This window comes from Schistocerca piceifrons, chromosome 2 (genome assembly GCF_021461385.2).
Source record: "Schistocerca piceifrons isolate TAMUIC-IGC-003096 chromosome 2, iqSchPice1.1, whole genome shotgun sequence".
Classification (NCBI taxonomy): domain Eukaryota; kingdom Metazoa; phylum Arthropoda; class Insecta; order Orthoptera; family Acrididae; genus Schistocerca; species Schistocerca piceifrons.
Window position 1 is genome coordinate 658,144,395 of NC_060139.1, and position 17,972 is coordinate 658,162,366.

Here is a 17,972-nt window from a genome sequence, read left to right on the forward strand (position 1 = left end):
ACAATGCAGGACACTTTTCTGACTAGGAGTGACACTTAGACATATTGAGGACACTGCACAGTTGCCGTTCATTTACAAATACAACAACTTGACCTGCGTACTTGGATAGCATCTGCATATATACACTCCTGGAAATGGAAAAAAGAACACATTGACACCGGTGTGTCAGACCCACCATACTTGCTCCGGACCCTGCGAGAGGGCTGTACAAGCAATGATCACACGCACGGCACAGCGGACACACCGCGGTGTTGGCCGTCGAATGGCGCTAGCTGCGCGGCATTTGTGCACCGCCGCCGTCAGTGTCAGCCAGTTTGCCGTGGCATACGGAGCTCCATCGCAGTCTTTAACACTGGTAGCATGCTGCGACAGCGTGGACGTGAACCGTATGTGCAGTTGACGGACTTTGAGCGAGGGCGTACAGTGGGCATGCGGGAGGCCGGGTGGACGTACCGCCGAATTGCTCAACACGTGGGGCGTGAGGTCTCCACAGTACATCGATGTTGTCGCCAGTGGTCGGCGGAAGGTGCACGTGCCCGTCGACCTGGGACCGGACCGCAGCGACGCACAGATGCACGCCAAGACCGTAGGATCCTACGCAGTGCCATAGGGGACCGCATCGCCACTTCCCAGCAAATTAGGGACACTGTTGCTCCTGGGGTATCGGCGAGGACCATTCGCAACCGTCTCCATGAAGCTGGGCTACGGTCCCGCACACCGTTAAGCCGTCTTCTGCTCACGCCCCAACATCGTGCAGCCCGCCTCCAGTGGTGTCGCGACAGGCGTGAATGGAGGGACGAATGGAGACGTGTCGTCTTCAGCGATGAGAGTCGCTTCTGCCTTGGTGCCAATGGTGGTCGTATGCGTGTTTGGCGCCGTGCAGGTGAGCGCCACAATCAGGACTGCATACGACCGAGGCACACAGGGCCAACACCCGGCATCATGGTGTGGGGAGCGATCTCCTACACTGGCCGTACACCACTGATGATCGTCGAGGGGACACTGAATAGTGCACGGTACATCCAAACCGTCATCGAACCCATCGTTCTACCATTCCTAGACCGACAAGGGAACTTGCTGTTCCAACAGGACAATGCACGTCCGCATGTATCCCGTGCCACCCAACATGCTCTAGAAGGTGTAAGTCAACTACCCTGGCCAGCAAGATCTCCGGATCTGTCCCCCATTGAGCATGTTTGGGACTGGATGAAGCGTCGTCTCACGTGGTCTGCACGTCCAGCACGAACGCTGGTCCAACTGAGGCGCCAGGTGGAAATGGCATGGCAAGCCGTTCCACAGGACTACATCCAGCATCTCTACGATCGTCTCCATGGGAGAATAGCAGCCTGCATTGCTGCGAAAGGTGGATATACACTGTACTAGTGCCGACATTGTGCATGCTCTGTTGCCTGTGTCTATGTGCCTGTGGTTCTGTCAGTGTGATCATGTGATGTATCTGACCCCAGGAATGTGTCAATAAAGTTTCCCCTTCCTGGGACAATGAATTCACGGTGTTCTTATTTCAATTTCCAGGAGTGTATTCAAGCATGCATTTCTCATGGCGTTTTTATATTTTTGTCAAACCCCTTAACCTACTAGGCATTTTGATCAGATAGGTTATGACTCAGTTTATTACTCAGCTGTAGTTAAAGAATTAGACGCAGCTTCAAATTGTGTTAATGTCACATGGAGAATAGCAACAATGACTTGTATCAAAGTTATTTTAACATGAACAACAACATAATATTCATAATTATTGAAGTTCACACTTTCGGGACTCGACACAAGTGAATGAGTATCCCAGCTAACACTGATCATAATAAGTAGCACTATGCTGTAGTTTATGATAACACAAAATGGTAAAGGTGTTCTTGACTCTGTACTAAGATAAAAAGTATGAATTAGGGTATGAATATGGAACTGAGTATCAGTGGTGAGTAATTACGTAAATTACTGTGATCACGATTGACTAAACTCAGAACAAGTTCTTACCTATAGTTTTTCCTGCATTCAGAAGGTTCTCAAAATTCATCTCCATATGTGCTGGTTCCATAGTGTATATGAATTCAGTTTCATTTCTGTAAATTTTTCCTCCTTTCTCTGCTGGAACAGCTTTATGGATGAGATGGGATTTCAAATCCGCTGCAAAAGAAGTTGGTGCACTTGACATAAAATTTACAGTAAGCAAAAAATAGAAGTGTAATTGTAAGTATGTATTTCATGAATTAAATATGCTTATTATTTTAATTGGTATCATTTTTTTGAATTAGAACTGTAAGATAAATGCATTTGAAGTCTAATTTTAAACTGCCTGTAAAAGGATTAGAAATTATGTAGATGTAGTGTAATGGGATACATGATAGTGCTTCAGTTCTGAAAAAAGGATGTTGTTTCAATTAGGAAAAAAAACTATGCATGCTTCACTGCAACTGTATTTAATCATAATAATTTGTGTATGTTTGTCCATGTACAATCTGCTGTTTATACATTGTGACTCACAAAAACGATTGGACCAAAAGTACTATTGATACTGTCTTTATTTCAGTACAGAATTTTAAAATTAAATGTATTTTTTCTGAACTAGGTAACATAATGGGCAGTGTGTGGACAGTAATACTGTATTAGTGTTCATATGGTAGTGAAAGGTAATTCACTACTGTGTAGGATCGTGCTAATGAAAGTTATTTGCTTTTACTGTGATAACTCACTCATTATAATTTTTGATTTTCCTTTGCCTTTCACAGGGAGCAGCAGAACTTTTCCATCAGCTTCATAGTCAGCCTCTATTGTGAGTTTTGGTGTAATAGTATCACCTTCAAGATTATATCTTGATGGATCAGAGCTGAAATACAAATAAGTTCCATGTTACTTATGATATTATTTTCAGTTAATTTCAACTGCATATTATTATAAACTGTACATGTCAAATCGTTGAGTTTTTTGTTCTGATATAGTATGAACCCCTGACACAGTGATCATATGTATACATGTAAATGATATTTGGAACTCAGTGATTACTTGATAACACCGAGAAACAGTGATTTTGTTAAACGAGACATTTTCACTAACTGTTGTGTGTTTTGGTCTGCTGATTCTGAATATAAAGTTAGAATTTCTCTATTCAGCTCCAATTTATTGTAATGTATTTGGTCTGCTAATTCTGTGAATGAAAATAATCAATTTTTGACAATAACTGGATGGGTAAAAAAACCTACTCACCAAACGGCAGCAGCAGAAAACACACAAACATAAAAAGGTTTAACTTGTGCAAGCTTTTGGAGCCAGTGGCCCCTGCTTCTGGCAGAAGAGTTGAAGGGAAAGGAATGGGGGTGAAGGAAAAGGACTGGAGAGGTTTAGGGAAAGAGGTACAGTTCTGAAAAATCACCCAGAACCATGGATCGGTGGAGACTTACTACACAGTATGAGAAGGAAAGACTTCTCATCCCTTCCAAAAAGTCTCCTTTGACCCAGGTTTCTGTGAGACTTTTCTGAACTGCACCCCTTTTTCTAAACCTCTCCAATCCTTTTCCTTCACGCCTCTTCCTTCCCTTTCAGCTCTTCTGCTGGAAGAAGAAGCCACTGGCTCTGAAAGCTTGCTTGTCTATGAAATTACATTATATTGTCAAATTCTGAATATGAATTTAGAATCACTCTTTTGGGCTCCAATTACTATCACAATGTGAAAATATTTTAAGCTAAATTATTTATTATTGCATACCAATATTTATTTCTGTTATTTGAAGCTAAATTGTTTATTATTACATACTAACATTTGTTTCTGTTATTTGAAGCTAAATTATTTGTTATTGCTAACTAACATTTATTTCTGTTATTTGCAGATACTGCTGTATTGAAATAATATCTTCCTATTGGAAGAATATTTAACAAGAGATGTATATCAGTGAAATAAAAAAAATCTTTTATGTTTGACATCTTATTAACTCTGTTTACAACTTCCCAAATTTTTAATATTTTGTGATTGTATATAGTGTGTTTGCCGACTAACAATGCACCGTATGTGTGTTAGCCATCCAAGCAGTTTTTGTTACATCTGTGGAGTGATAACTTTTAACTCTCAAAAGAGAAATATAAACTTAGTGGTAAGAATAGCATATGAACTCTACTTTGGCTGTAAGACAGGTGATCAGGATAAATCATGGCCACCACATACATATTGTGCTTCATGTGTGACACAGTTATGAGGGTGGCTGGAAAACAGATCTCTTCACTTGTGGTTTGGCATTCCCATGGTTTGGAGAGAACTGCAGTACTACACAACAGACTGCGACTTCTGCATTACACAGCTCTCTGGAGTAACAGTGAAGACTAGGCACACTGTCCACTATCCTGATCGTGCTTCAGCTAAAAGGCCCGTCCTCTCAGTTAAGCCTGCCCATTCCTCAAAAACCAGAAACATGGAGGATAGATATTGATGAGACCAAGGATGATGAATTTTCCAAGGCTGAGATACATTCTGGTTGTGAAAGACAGGACCCGTTGTTTTTCGACACAAACGTTTCAACTGAGCTTCATATGATTACACAGTCTGAATTAAATTATCTGGTTGGTGATGCTGGGAAAAAGGATGGAATGTTCTGGATGAAAAATGCAAGGGGTGTTTTTTTTTTAAAAAAAAGAGAACAGTTTTAACATATTTTCAATCAGTACGATAACTTGATGTACTATAATGATGTGATGTGGACATTTTATTTGACATCTTGGGGAAGCCGCACAATCCCAATGAAAGGCAACTTTTCGTTGATTCTTCGGAGATTAGTTTCAGTGCAGTCCTTCTGCACAATTGCAACTAATATCATTCGATCCTTCTTGCATATGCTGCATATGTGAAGGAATCATATAACAACATGAAGCTTGTGCTGAACAGTATATAATATGATGGATGACATATATGTGGTGATCTGAAGGTGATAGTCCTGTGTCTTGGGTTACAACTAGGATATACAAAGTTCTGTTGTTTCCTTTGTGAGTGGGACAGCAGGGACAGAAAAAACAAGAATTTTGACAAAGCAATGGATCGTACTGGCAAAAGTTTTGAGTTTCTCAAAACCAAATTCCCTAGGATTAGTGACACCAAGATCAAAGAGGGTATATTTTACTCCTCCACAAATAAGGGAACTAATGAATGATAACGCATTCATAGAAAGTTTGAATGAAGTTGTGGCGACTGCATGGAGATCCTTCCAAAGCATTGTAAAATAACTTCCTGGGAAACTATGAGGCTGATAACTATGGAGAACTTGTTAGTCAGTTTATTGAGAATTATAGGAAACTTTGTTGTAATGTCTCTAAAACTCAATTTCTTGCACTCACATTTAGACTTCTTCTCCTCCAATGTTGGCAGTGTAAGTGATGAACATGGTGAATGTTTCTATCAGGAAATATCTGTGATGGAAATCCATTACAAAGGTAAATGGAGCCCAAGGATGTTAGCTGAGTACTGTTGGACTCTCAGAAGGGATGATCCTCAAGCTAGATACCCCAGAAAATCACAGAAATGCACATTCTATACTCTATTCACCGAAACAAGAGACGTGCTGTAAACATGGCAAGGCGCGTGACAACAGCGCTGCCGTCGAGGGGTGTACAAGGCAGGGGCGTCAGAAAATAAAAAATGAAAGTCATGTTTTTTATAATTTGGCATCTGAACATGATAAAGTGATCCGAGAACTACCTTCCGACACCTTTTTTTACATTACATTAAAATTTATTGTCACTGAAAAAGAGAAATATTTAAGCTTTCAGGAAAAGTTGTTTTTCCGCGTTACTCTATATTTATCACACCATATCTCCTAAACTGTGTGTCGCACAGCAAAATAATTTTATAATTGCCTTCAGTACTATATGTTGATGACGTCTGCAAATTTTCTGCCCATTAGAGTCAGTAAAAGTGAATTAATAAATTAAAATCTCACGTCTGATGCAGAACTTTTACCAAATCATCATCCGAAATATAGTAAGCGACAAATTTTTCCCCTTTAAATTTTTTTGTGGGGGTGTAAGCGAGAAAAGTTTCAGAAAGGTTTGAATTTAATTTTGTAGTTTGTTCGAATGCAATGGGTGCAACCGTTTGTCCATTATGAGCGATGCATTGTGTGGTTCGCAGGCGCGGCGCTCAGTCAGTGTGGCCGTCTTAGTTGCAGGTGTGAGCTCGTTAGTGGGTGTTGTACAGCGGCGATTTCAGGATATCTTAAGTTTATCTGTAAAGACGCTTGAAAGACTAGTTGCTGGTTGTTAGAGTAAGTATATGTGTTTGCAGTCACGCTGAGCATTCACTGTTTATGTGCGCATTCAGCATCACATGGTTTCTTATTTTATATATTCACTTATTTCATTAACATCACATATGGCTGTCCTCTTTATGTCATCCACGGATTCAGCGAGCGAGGTCGACGTGTCAGTTCTGAGTCCACCAAAGAAGCGAGCAAAGAAGAAATCATTAAGTTGTTCTGAGAAGCACATGGTGCTTAATCAGTATAAAACGGAACTGTTACACCCTGAGCATTCGATGAGTGACGTTTCGAAAACAGCTGCAGCTACAGGTGTTGGACGTTCTTCAGTGTATCGTGTGATAAGTGAGTACAAGGCCACACACTCTTTGAAGTCTCCCAAGAAAGAAAAATTACGACAGAAACTTTCTGAAAGTGTTGATGACTTCGATAGAAATGCGATACGAAGGAAAGTACACGAATTTTTTTTTCGTAATGGATCGCCTACAATTGACAAAGTGCTTACAGTCGTGAACGAAGGCGCAGATCTGGGCAATTTTCAGAGAACTGTATTTTATTAGTTATTGAGAGAAATGAATTTCAAATATGTTCGGCGTGGGCAGGATAGCATGCTAATAGACAGGGATGACATCATTTTATGGAGCAGTGTTATCTTCGAACCATTTAACGGTTGAGAGATGAAGGCAGACCCATTTACTATTTGGACGAGACGTGGGTGAATGCAGGACATACCCGAAGTTACGTCTGGATAGATGACACTATAAATTCCTCAAAACGAGCATTCTGTCCTGATTATCCACTGAAAGGAAGGGCCCATCAGGTAAAGGGAAAAGTCTGATTATCGCACACATTGGCAGCAAAGCAGGGTTCGTTGAAGGATGTTTGTGGACTTTCGAATCCAAGAAAAGTGGAGATTATCATGAGGAGAGATGCGCCGAAACCTTCGAGAAGTGGTTTCAAGATGTTCTTCCTCGGCTTCAGGAAAATGCAGTTATTGTTCTTGGTAACGCGCCGTACCATTCTCGGAGAAAAGAAAAAGTTCCCAATGCGAATTCCAATAAGCACGAAATATCAGAGTGGCTAAAATCTAAAAACATTGATTTCGAAGATGGTATGTTGAAGAAAGAACTTTTAAATATAGTTAAAAACCACAGAACAGCGCACAACGAATACGCAATAGATGAAATGGCGAAGAATGCAGGGAAAACTGTTCTCAGAATTCCTCCGTATCACTGTGAATCAAACACCATCGAGTTAGTGTGGTCCAGAATCAGAGGCTATGTTGCAGCGAAAAACAAAACATACAAAATGCCGGGAGTTAAAGTACTGCTAGAAGAAGCAGTAAGAACAGTGACTGCAGAAGATTGGAACAAGTGCGTCCTCCATGTCGTAGAAAAAGTGGAAACTCCAATGTGCAAATTAGACTGCATTGTAGAGGAGAGAGAGGAGCGGTTTGTTATGAACCTCAATGAAAACAGTTCAAGTTCGACAGAGTGAATCTTGTTTCGTCCTTTATCATTATTATTACTGGTATTGTTATTAAAATTAACAATTAATTGTGTTTGAATGGAGCATTTTGTTAGCAACCTGAATGAAAACAAATCTGTTTCGACAAAATGAACTCAGTTTAACATTATTGTTAAATTTGTTTCGTACATTGTTGCCCAGGTTTCTCACGGGCCGCTGTGACAGCTCGGCAGCCAGCCGAACGCCGCCAGCTGCAAAGCTTGCACCAAGGATTTTCCACATGCCTACGTATCACGTGAAGACCGAATGCTTTCTCTGGAAACGAGCGTAGTCGCTCATGTGACACTGTTTATGTTTCGTCCCAGCTCTTGGTGAATAGACTTTAGGCACTATACAGGGAAATGTAACTTTTTTGGCACTAAATAAATATATAATTTCATTGAATTATAATGTATGTGTTTAAAAAGTATATTCCCAATGGAAAAAGAAACTGTTAACAGATTTGAAATCAGCAGACAAAACTCCATATAAATCACCTTTCAGTGTAATAGGAAAGTTCTACTATTGAGATAGAGTGCAAACACACCCCCTATGTCCCTACATGGTGTGAGCTGCATGCAGTTTGTCAGCTGGACTAGGTTGGGATAGGGACTGTGTTGGGTGGGGTGGTACGAGGGCTCAGGTGTGGTATGTTGGGGCTCAGAGAAACAGCCACTTTGCCAGCTAGGGATGCATGGGGAGGGGTGACTCATGAGCTAGGCATGTGATAAGCAGGTGTTGGAGCCAGTGGGGAGCAGCAAACACTGAAAGTGGTGTGGGGTCATGAATTTTGAGGGTGTGATAGGGTGGAGCAAGGAGAAACTGTTGGGTGGTAGGTGTGGGGCATTAGTTTACAGGAGATAGAGGCGAGAACAATTACGGAAGCAAAGAATATGTTGCAAGAATAACTTCCATGTACATAGTTCAATGAAGCTGGTGGTGAAGGGGTGGATCTAGGTGGCCCATGGGTGAAACAGATGTTGAAATTGAGCATATTCTGCTTGGCTGCCTGTTGTACCACCAGGAGGTCAATTTTGTTCTTGGCAACAGTTTGGCAGTGGACATTTATCGAGATAGACAGGTGAGTGGTAATCATACTGACGTAAAAAGTTGCGCAATGTTTGTAGCAGAGTGCATAACCTGTCTGCTTCCACAAGTGGCCTGGTCTCTGGCGGTGTAGGATAACCCTGTGACAGGACTGGAGTAGGAGGTGCTGTTTGGGTCATTGGGCAGGTCTTGCACCTTGGGCTCCCACAGGGATATGATCACTGTGGCAAGGGGTTGGAGTGGGAGTGGCATAGGGATGGACTAGGATATTGCTTGGGTTGGGTGGGAAAAACAACACCACTTTAGGAGAGGCAGGGAGGATAGTGGCTAGGATGTCCTTCATTTCAGGGCATGATGTTAAGCTCTGATAAGGCATATGGTTCAGTTTTTTTTTCAGGCCAGGGAGATATTGGGTAATGATGGAGGGCTGATTATTGTACGTGGTGGGAGGATTGGGGTGTTTGTAGGAATATGTTAAGGGAAATCTGTTTGCAGACTATATTTGGGGCGGTAGTGCCTGTCTGTGAAGGCCTTCGAGAGATGTGCAGCAGGGAGGTCTCATCACTGCTGACATCTCGTCCATGGGTGGCCAAGCTGTATGAGAGCAATTTTTTTGGTGGGAAAGGGGTGATAGCTGTCAAAATGCAGGTACTGATATTAGTTAGTGTGTTTAAGGTGGGCAGAGGTGTGGATGGAGCCATCAGAGAGGTGAACATTAATGTTTAGGAAGGTGGCACATAGGGTTACGAAGGACTCTGTGATGTGGAGGGAGAGGTATTGAGGTCGTGAGGGAATGAGAGTAGGATGCCTTGGCCTTGAATCCAGGTTGTGAAGAGATCATCAATGTCTTGAACCAGACTAGGGGCGACAGCTGTCAAAATGCAGATGCACTGGATCCTTGCATAGTGAGCATAATTCATTCCAGAATCTTACTTGTAGTGCGAAACACTCGTTAAGTGAAACTATTTGCAAAACAGTTGTTCAGTGAAACAGTTTATTCCATATAAATTAATGTAAAATATGATAATGCATCCCATGTAGAAAAAGTACCACAAGTTTTATCTTATTTGTGTCATTTATTCAAAGAAAATTATACATACAGTATTATGTACTTTATTATTCACGATACATAACTTATTATTTTCTAGTAGAAAGCTATTTATAGTCATTTGTTTCTGTGACGCTTCAACACTTGGCGTAAATACTATACATCATTATTGTCAAATAAATTTGTAGTGCGTTTAGACACTGCTTTATTGGGGTGATGATTTTCAATGTATGATGCAACCGATTCCCATGCTTTCAACATTTCTCTTATTGCACTAGAAGATTGCTGCTTTGCTCTTACCAGCTAATGGCCTTATCACAGTGGTAACACTGGTCTCGTCAGATCACCAGTGACACCTGTGGGCTGGGGTTGACATGGCAACCAGTTGGTACCATTGGGCCCTCATGGCCTGTTCGAGTGGAGTTTTTAGTTTTTGCTGTTACTGCCTCCTCCAAACACCTCTCCACAACTTCCTGCTGTGAAACACATTGCAATTCCATAAGCTCTTTGTTGGTGATTGTTTGGCTGTGATCTTCCACAAGCTCATCAATATCATTGTTATCCACTTCTAATCCCATACTCTTGGCCAAAGACACAATCTTGTTGACTTCAGGCTCCACAGATAATGACTTGAATGCCTCAAAGTCACTTTTGACAACGCATTCCGGCCAAAGCTTCTTCCAAGCAGAAGTGAGAGTTGTCTTACGTAGGCAGTGATGTTGAAGTGATATTTCCAAAACTTTTTAGGAGTGAGTTTGGTAGTTTCAGTCAACTCAAAGCAATGCTGGAAGATTGCTTTAGTTTATAGCTTCTTAAAGTTAGAAATAATCTGCTTGTCCATAGGCTGGAGTAATGAATTGGTGTTGGGGGCAGAATTTGGATCTTGATGAATCAAAATTCTTCAAGAATGTCACCCTGTAGGTCTGGAGAATGGGCAGGAGCTTTGTCCATAACAAGCAAGACATGGAGTGGCAGATTCATCTCAAGCAAATATTTTTTTTACCAAAGGATCAAACACTTCATTGATCCAATCACAAAAAGATCACGTGTCACCCAAGCCATGTTGTTGAACCTCCACACCACATTTAATCTGCTCCTCTGGACTTTACACTTCTTGAAGGCTGTTGGAGTTTCTGAATGGTAAACAAGCAACTGTTTGATTTTCAAATTGCCACTTGCATTGTGACAGAATAGCAGTTGAGACTGTTTTTCATTGGTTTGTGACTGGGTGATGTAGACCCATTTTGTCACAATTAAAAACCTGTTGCGACAGATAACCCTCAGAATCTACAAGCATCTTAAAGTGCTGATGAATTTCTCTGCTGTCTTTGTGTCGGAGCTGGCTGCCTTGCCATGCATCACAATGCTGTGGGTGCCGATTCTTCTCCTAAACTTCTTAAACCACCCGTGGCTTCCCTTAAACACTTCTTCGGTCACTGATGATTCTGTCGTCTGCTTAACAAGGCCGGCAAAAATCATTCGTGCCTTCTCACGAATGATGTTTTCATTAATAGTGTCATCTAGCAATTGCTTTTCATTTATCCATATAAGGAGCAACCATTTGACATAGTTCAGAATATGAAACTGTTGTTTTGATACTCTTGTCACTCCCTTTGAAGCATATATTTCCGTAATCTTGTCCTTGTTCTTGAGGATGATATAAATATTTGACATAACCAATTGTATGTGCATGCTAAATAAGCTTGCTCACATCACATTCACGTTTTTCAATGATTTCATGTTTCATTTCTAACATCACTTTCTTTCTCGTATGGACATCTTCTTGTGGCTTTATCTTCAGGGACATTTCTACTAAGGTAATTAAAATTTGCACACAAAAAAAAACACTGTGTGTACTTAGGTCTAGAAAAATGTGTAATCACAAGGTGCACTAAGATGGTGGTAGAAAGAGCACTAAACCCAGGCTGCAGCACATTGTTCATACGTCACTGCCAACAATGAAAAGTGTTCATATTGTTAAAAGTTTCACCTGACACGTGCAAATAGCTGTTGACATCACATTCAATCATTGTCACTCATTATGTGAAACATCGCTCGTTAGATAATTTTTTTAATAACTTGTTTTGCTGGTCATGTGAATTATTTGTCCAGGGAGGTGCTCGTTAAGTGAGGTTCCACTATACTGTTGTTGCTTAGTGTGTTTAACATGGACAGAGGTGTGAATGGAGTCATCAGAGAGATGGAGATAATGTCGAGGAAGGTGGCACTTTGGATTGAGGAGGACCAGGTGATGCAGATGGAGAGAAGGTGTTGAGGTTGAGAAGGAATGAGGTCTTGGTTGTTAGTCCACATCATGAATATATTATCAGCGAACCTGAACCAGACTAGCTATTTGGTGTTATGGGAGGCTAGAAATGTTTCCTCTTGATGACTCATAAACAGGATGCCATAGGAAGATGCCCTGTGGATGTCCATGGCTGTGCTGAACCAGACTAGCTATTTGGTGTTATGGGAGGCTAGAAATGTTTCCTCTTGATGACTCATAAACAGGATGGCATAGGAAGATGCCCTGTGGATGTCCATGGCTGTGCTGTGGATTTTTTTGTACCTTCCCTTCAAAGGGGAAGTACTTTGTGTCAGGATGTAGTTGGTAATGTGTATGAGAAATGAGGTAGTGGTTTGTGGTGTGAAGGATGTTGGGAAAGGTAGTGTTCTACAGCAGCGAGGCCATGGACATGAGGGATGTTAGTATGTAGGAAGATACTAGTTAGTTAGTTAATTGGTTGCATGTTCCATTGATCAATCGCATGGTACAGTAGCCGTTATGATGTGGAACATGTCAAGTGTAACAGTAACTGTGGAGAGATGACATCAACAGTGACAAGTAGGGATCCAGGAGGCAAAGTGGTGGAGATGGTGCAAAATCGGTGTAGGAAATGGTTAGTATCTTTCAAATGGGTGGTTAAGTTTTGGGCAATTGGTTGGAGGTGTTTGTCAAGAAGACCAGAAATTATTTCAGTTGGAACACAATAGTCAACTACAACAGAGCTTTGAGGATTGTTGGTTTTGTAGATTTTTGGGGAGTATGTAGAAGGAAAGTGTGTGGGGTGTTGGGTTGAGGAGAGAGATAGACATGGGACATAGGGTGGGGGGGGGGGGTGTTTTGGAAAGAACCATCGTATTTCTGTATGGATTGGAAGTTTTAGTGGACTTCTGCGATGGGAGCACTATGGCGTGGCTTGTAGTTGGAAGTGTCAGACAGTTGGTGGAAGCCTTCTGCCAGATAGTCACTGTGATTCATCGTGAAAGTCATGGAGCCTTTGTCTGCTGTGAGGATGATAAGTTTGGGATCTTTTTTGAGGTTCCACATGGCTGTCCTTTTTTCAGTTGAGAGATTAGTGCTCCTAGGAAGCGACCTGGGGAAGGATGGTGAGACCAAGCTGAGGTAAGGAATTCCTGAACATTGACCAGGGGGGTGGTTAGGTGGGAGGGGGAAAAGGTCATGGTTGGATGGTGGTATGAGTTGGGAAAGGTGAAGTCCAGTGTTGGGATTTGGTTGGCATTAGAGGTGAGGCAAAGAAGTGTTTCCACTGTAGTGATAGGGAGAAGGAGACAGGTCTTTGACAAGTCAAATCCTTCAAATTCCACAAGTCTAACACTCCGCAAATTCCAGAAACTAAACAGATCCCAAACACTATTGTTAACCATTCCACCAGAAACTTCAGCCCCATACAAGTTTGTCTACTCACTTTCTTCTGATCCTTACAGTAGAAACACTTACTTGGCACCAGTCCCTCCAACTAAAGCCAACCTAATCCCAACACTGACCTAGCCTCTCCCAGTTTGTGCTACAATCCTATCATGATCCTCCCCCTCCTACCTAACCACCCTTGTCACCTACCATGAATTCTTTACCTCCAACTTCACCTTACCATCCTTCCTCAGGTGTCTTCCTCAGATCACTAGTCTTGCAACTGAAGAAAGGATAACCATACATGACCTCTAGATATATACTGACCTAATCATGATCCCTGCATATAATGGCTACAACACTGTCATGATGAATTGTAGTGACTACCTGGCAGAAGACTTCCATCAATTTTGTGACTCCTCCTCCTACAAGCTGTGCCATAGTGATCCTATCGCAAAACTCAAAATAGCATGCAATCCCCAGTGAAATGCTTAAGCCCTTCCCAGAACTTCTCTCCGAAGTCTATCTCCCTCCTCACCCCAATGACACCTTGCACACCCACTTCCCACATGCTCCCCAAAATCCACAAACCATACAATCCTGGACATTTTTTTGTAGATGGCCACAATGCTCCTGACTAAAAGAATTTCCACTCTTGTCAACCAATGCTTCCAAGCAATGGCCCTAAACCTAGCCTTTCACATCAAAGAGAGCAACCACTTCCTTCTCTGACTCTCCAGCATCCCAACCTTTTTAATTCCTGAATCCCTTTCGTGCCACCTCCCTATACACCAATTTCCTTCATGCCAGTGGCTTGGTCACTATCAAACACAACCTATCCTAACATCCTTCAGACTCCAAACCCATTATATCATGCCTAATACAACTTCTCAACAAATCCTGAAACACAATGGCTTCTCCTTGGAAGGGAAGAAATACAAATCTGCAGCATAGCCATAGGTACCCATGTGATACCCTCCTACAGAAACCTGTTTATGGGCCTTCTAGAGGAAACCTTCATGGCCTCCCAAAACACCAAACTGCTAGTCTGGTCCAGATTCAAAGATGATCATGATATGGACTCAGGGCCAAGACAGTTATTCTTATTCCTTCACAACCTTAGCACCTTCCCTCCCATCTGCATCACATGGTCCTCCTCAATTCAATGTGCCACCTTCCAGGACATTGACCTCCACCTCTCTCATGGTTTATCCACAGCTCTGTCCATATTAAACACACTAACAACAACAGTATCTGCATTTCAACAGCTGTCACCCCTTTCACACCAAAAACTTGGTCCCATACAGCCAGGCCACCCATGGATGACATAACTGAATTTATGAAAACTCCCTTGGCCAGTATGCTGAAGGTCTCACAAAGCCCTTCACAGACAAACATTACCCCTTAACGGATTTTCTGTGACATGTCTTTAAACACCCACAGTTCTCCCATTGCCCATAAGAATCAGCTACAAAGGAGCCCCCACTATCTCCCCCTCAGATCCCTCCATCTTCATCCAGTATCACCTTGGACTGGAACAACAGAACCACATCCTTTGTCAGGGCTTTAATTATCTATCATCATTCTCTGAAATAAAGGTCATCCTATTCAAGATCCTCCCCACCCCCCCTCAACTGGTGTTTTGTTGCCCACCCAACCTACACAACATCCAACCCCTTCCCTATGCCACTACCACCCTCAACCCCTTGCCAGAGGGAATTTGCAAGACCTGCCCAATCCACCCACATAGCACCTCCTACCACATTCCCGTCACAGGGTTATCCTACACCACCAGAGACAGGGCCGCCTGTGAAAGGAGTTGTGTTATGCACTCTGCTGTAAGCATTGAACAGCTTTTTATGTTGGTGTGACTACCAACCATTTGTCCTCCTGAATGAGTGGCCACTCTCAAACTGTTGACAAGAACAAAATTGACCATCACGTGACATGCAGCTGCATAAAATGCTCAATTTCAGTGGCTGCTCCACAATCTGGGACATCTGGATGCTTCCCTTCATGACCAATTTCTCTGAAGTACCCATATGGGAATTATCCTTGCAACAACACATCCTTCACTCCCATAACCATCATGGCCACAGTCTTTGACAACCCATTGTCCCCACAACCTCCACATGACCATTTCCCCTTCCTCCATGCTATCATTCCCTCCCAATTCACTCTCTCATCATCATCTTCTGTTTGCTGCTCCCACCAGCTCCAAAACCCATTCATGAATTTCCTAGCCTGTGAGCCGCACATGTGTGTGTGTGTGTGTGGACTCCTAAAGTATTTACTTGATAATGCTGTGTGTGTGTGTGTGTGTGTGGACTCCTAAAGCATTTGCTTGATAATGCTTCACAAAGCCATATGGTTCAGGGGACTGTTGTGAACTTATGAGGGACAATTTGAAAGTTCTGTGGCTGTTACTTTAATTATTATATTGTGATACTTATACCACTACATAACTTTGAAGTATTTTTCCTGATGTTTTATGTGTACTTGTATTCATTCAAACAACTTTAAGATTACATCAGGATAAAATACTTTTGGAAATTCCTTAAGTACACATCACACAAATAGGTGGATTGTATTTGGAGACTAATCAACAAGCACAGAAAACAGGAAGCAATTACACAAAACTATATCAGGACTACAGCATTGGTGAGTAAGCATCTAGACTTGGGTTATTCAAGCAAAACTTTTTGAGTAACTATTGTCTGTGCATTCCTTTGGATTTGTTTAACTTTTAAGAGAGGGCTGCCAGTTGCCACACTTTTTACAGATGTGAAAGTAATGAGAAATCACTGCATTGTGAAAAAAAGATACCAGCATTATTAATTTTTATTTTTTGAGTGACAGTCAGTCAAGTTTTATCTTGTTTTCATACAATTATGAGTCATCATCCTAAACTAAAACTCAGTCCTGTATAATAATAACTCCGTGAGCCAGTCACAGTTCTGAAGTGCTTGGAGAGATCATCTGTGATGACACAACATTGTGCAAGGTGGCATAGCAAATATGTAAAGCTGCATTGGAAGATATGTTGTATTGACTTGCATGTGTACATGCACATGATACTGACATTGTTTACTCTACCAGATTTCACTGGAGGGCATAGCTAATGGAGGAGGAGTAGCTACTGGTGTAGGCTGGGATCATTCTAGGTGTAAGACTCATAAGAAATATCCTAAAGTTGTTGGCAATATGATGTGTGGGAGGTGAAACATGTGCATTATAGGAAAATGTAGTACCTGTGTACTCAAATCCAGACACACTCACTGGATACAGAAATGTAACAGACCATATTTTCTGAAAGCATTGTACCTTCTCAAATAAGTGATAATATAAATGTATATGAAGCATTTAAAAGTCAGGAAAACCCACATTTGTCTCATCGCCCCTCATCTGTTTCCTTCTGTTGTGTATAAATAGACTGATTCCCCATGAACAAATCTCCCAAAATTCATTTTTACTCTGCAACAGCAGCTGAATAGACTTAAGGAAGATAATCAAATCTGAATACAAAATGTGTTCTGCAATTCAAGGGAAAACAGATCTGCGATATAAGGTACTCTCTTACCTGAAAATGGAAGTTTGTGCTACAACACTGTGTAGATTAAATTTGATGCAATTTCATTTAAAATTACACCTTAACTAAGCTTATAGTCAATCTGCATAAAGTGATAGAAATTTTTGTAATCGTATCTTTTTTTCATCAAACTATATTGTTTCTCTCATCTGTCTACAAATAAAATTCTCCATGTGATAACTACTGTCTTGGAAACTATCCAGTAGTTTAGAAGTTCGGAGTTTGTAAATATACTCACTTGTGTTTGGTGATTATAGAGTCAGAAATGCCATAAATCTTCATGTTCTTAAACTTTAGCCCAATTCCAACAGGACCATCTCCCTTATCTATTTCAAGTGCTGTAATCTCCAAAGGATCCAGTGGCAGCATATCCAGCTCACGCACACCTTTAAGAACAAGTTGTATAATAATACTTTCTTGTTTTAAAAAATCAAGTGAAGAGGGGTTTCAACATTGTGCAGCAGCTCCTGACAAAAGTGAGAATTGAAGTGCTGATATATGAAAGGAGTGACCTGAGGATCTAGTTGACAGTGGTGGACTCAGATATTTCGAAGTTGGCATCTGCTCATCAGTCACTAATAACATAGATTAATGTAGTTGTTGGGAAAAATGTTATTATTATTATTACATTTACTTAAGTTTTATTGTTCTTGCATTTTGTATTGACATGCTAGCTATCAAGGATTAGCGTGCACCACCGATTTTGTGTTTGCTTTCTGTTTCCATCAAATTGTCAAACATGGTAATTACCACTTATGGCTGTCAACTTTTTTTTGTTACAGTAAATAAAAGTTTTGGCAGCCACAAACAGTAGTAAACATATTTAACAATTAATCAAAGGCTGTTTACCTACCCTTCATCAAACTGTTTGTATTAAATACC

General features: G+C 41.3%; 1 protein-coding gene across 1 annotated transcript in view; it reads right to left on the reverse strand.

Moving 5' to 3' along the window:
• LOC124774984 (protein takeout-like) overlaps positions 1-17,972 on the reverse strand; it is a 74,697-nt gene that overhangs the window by 18,252 nt on the left and 38,473 nt on the right. Inside the window, exons 3-5 of the mRNA XM_047249728.1 lie at positions 17,329-17,476; positions 2,709-2,842; positions 1,993-2,142 (exon numbers count right to left, since the gene is read on the reverse strand). Of these exons, the coding sequence (XP_047105684.1) occupies positions 1,993-2,142; positions 2,709-2,842; positions 17,329-17,476 (432 nt within the window). The remainder of the gene's footprint in view (positions 1-1,992; positions 2,143-2,708; positions 2,843-17,328; positions 17,477-17,972) is intronic.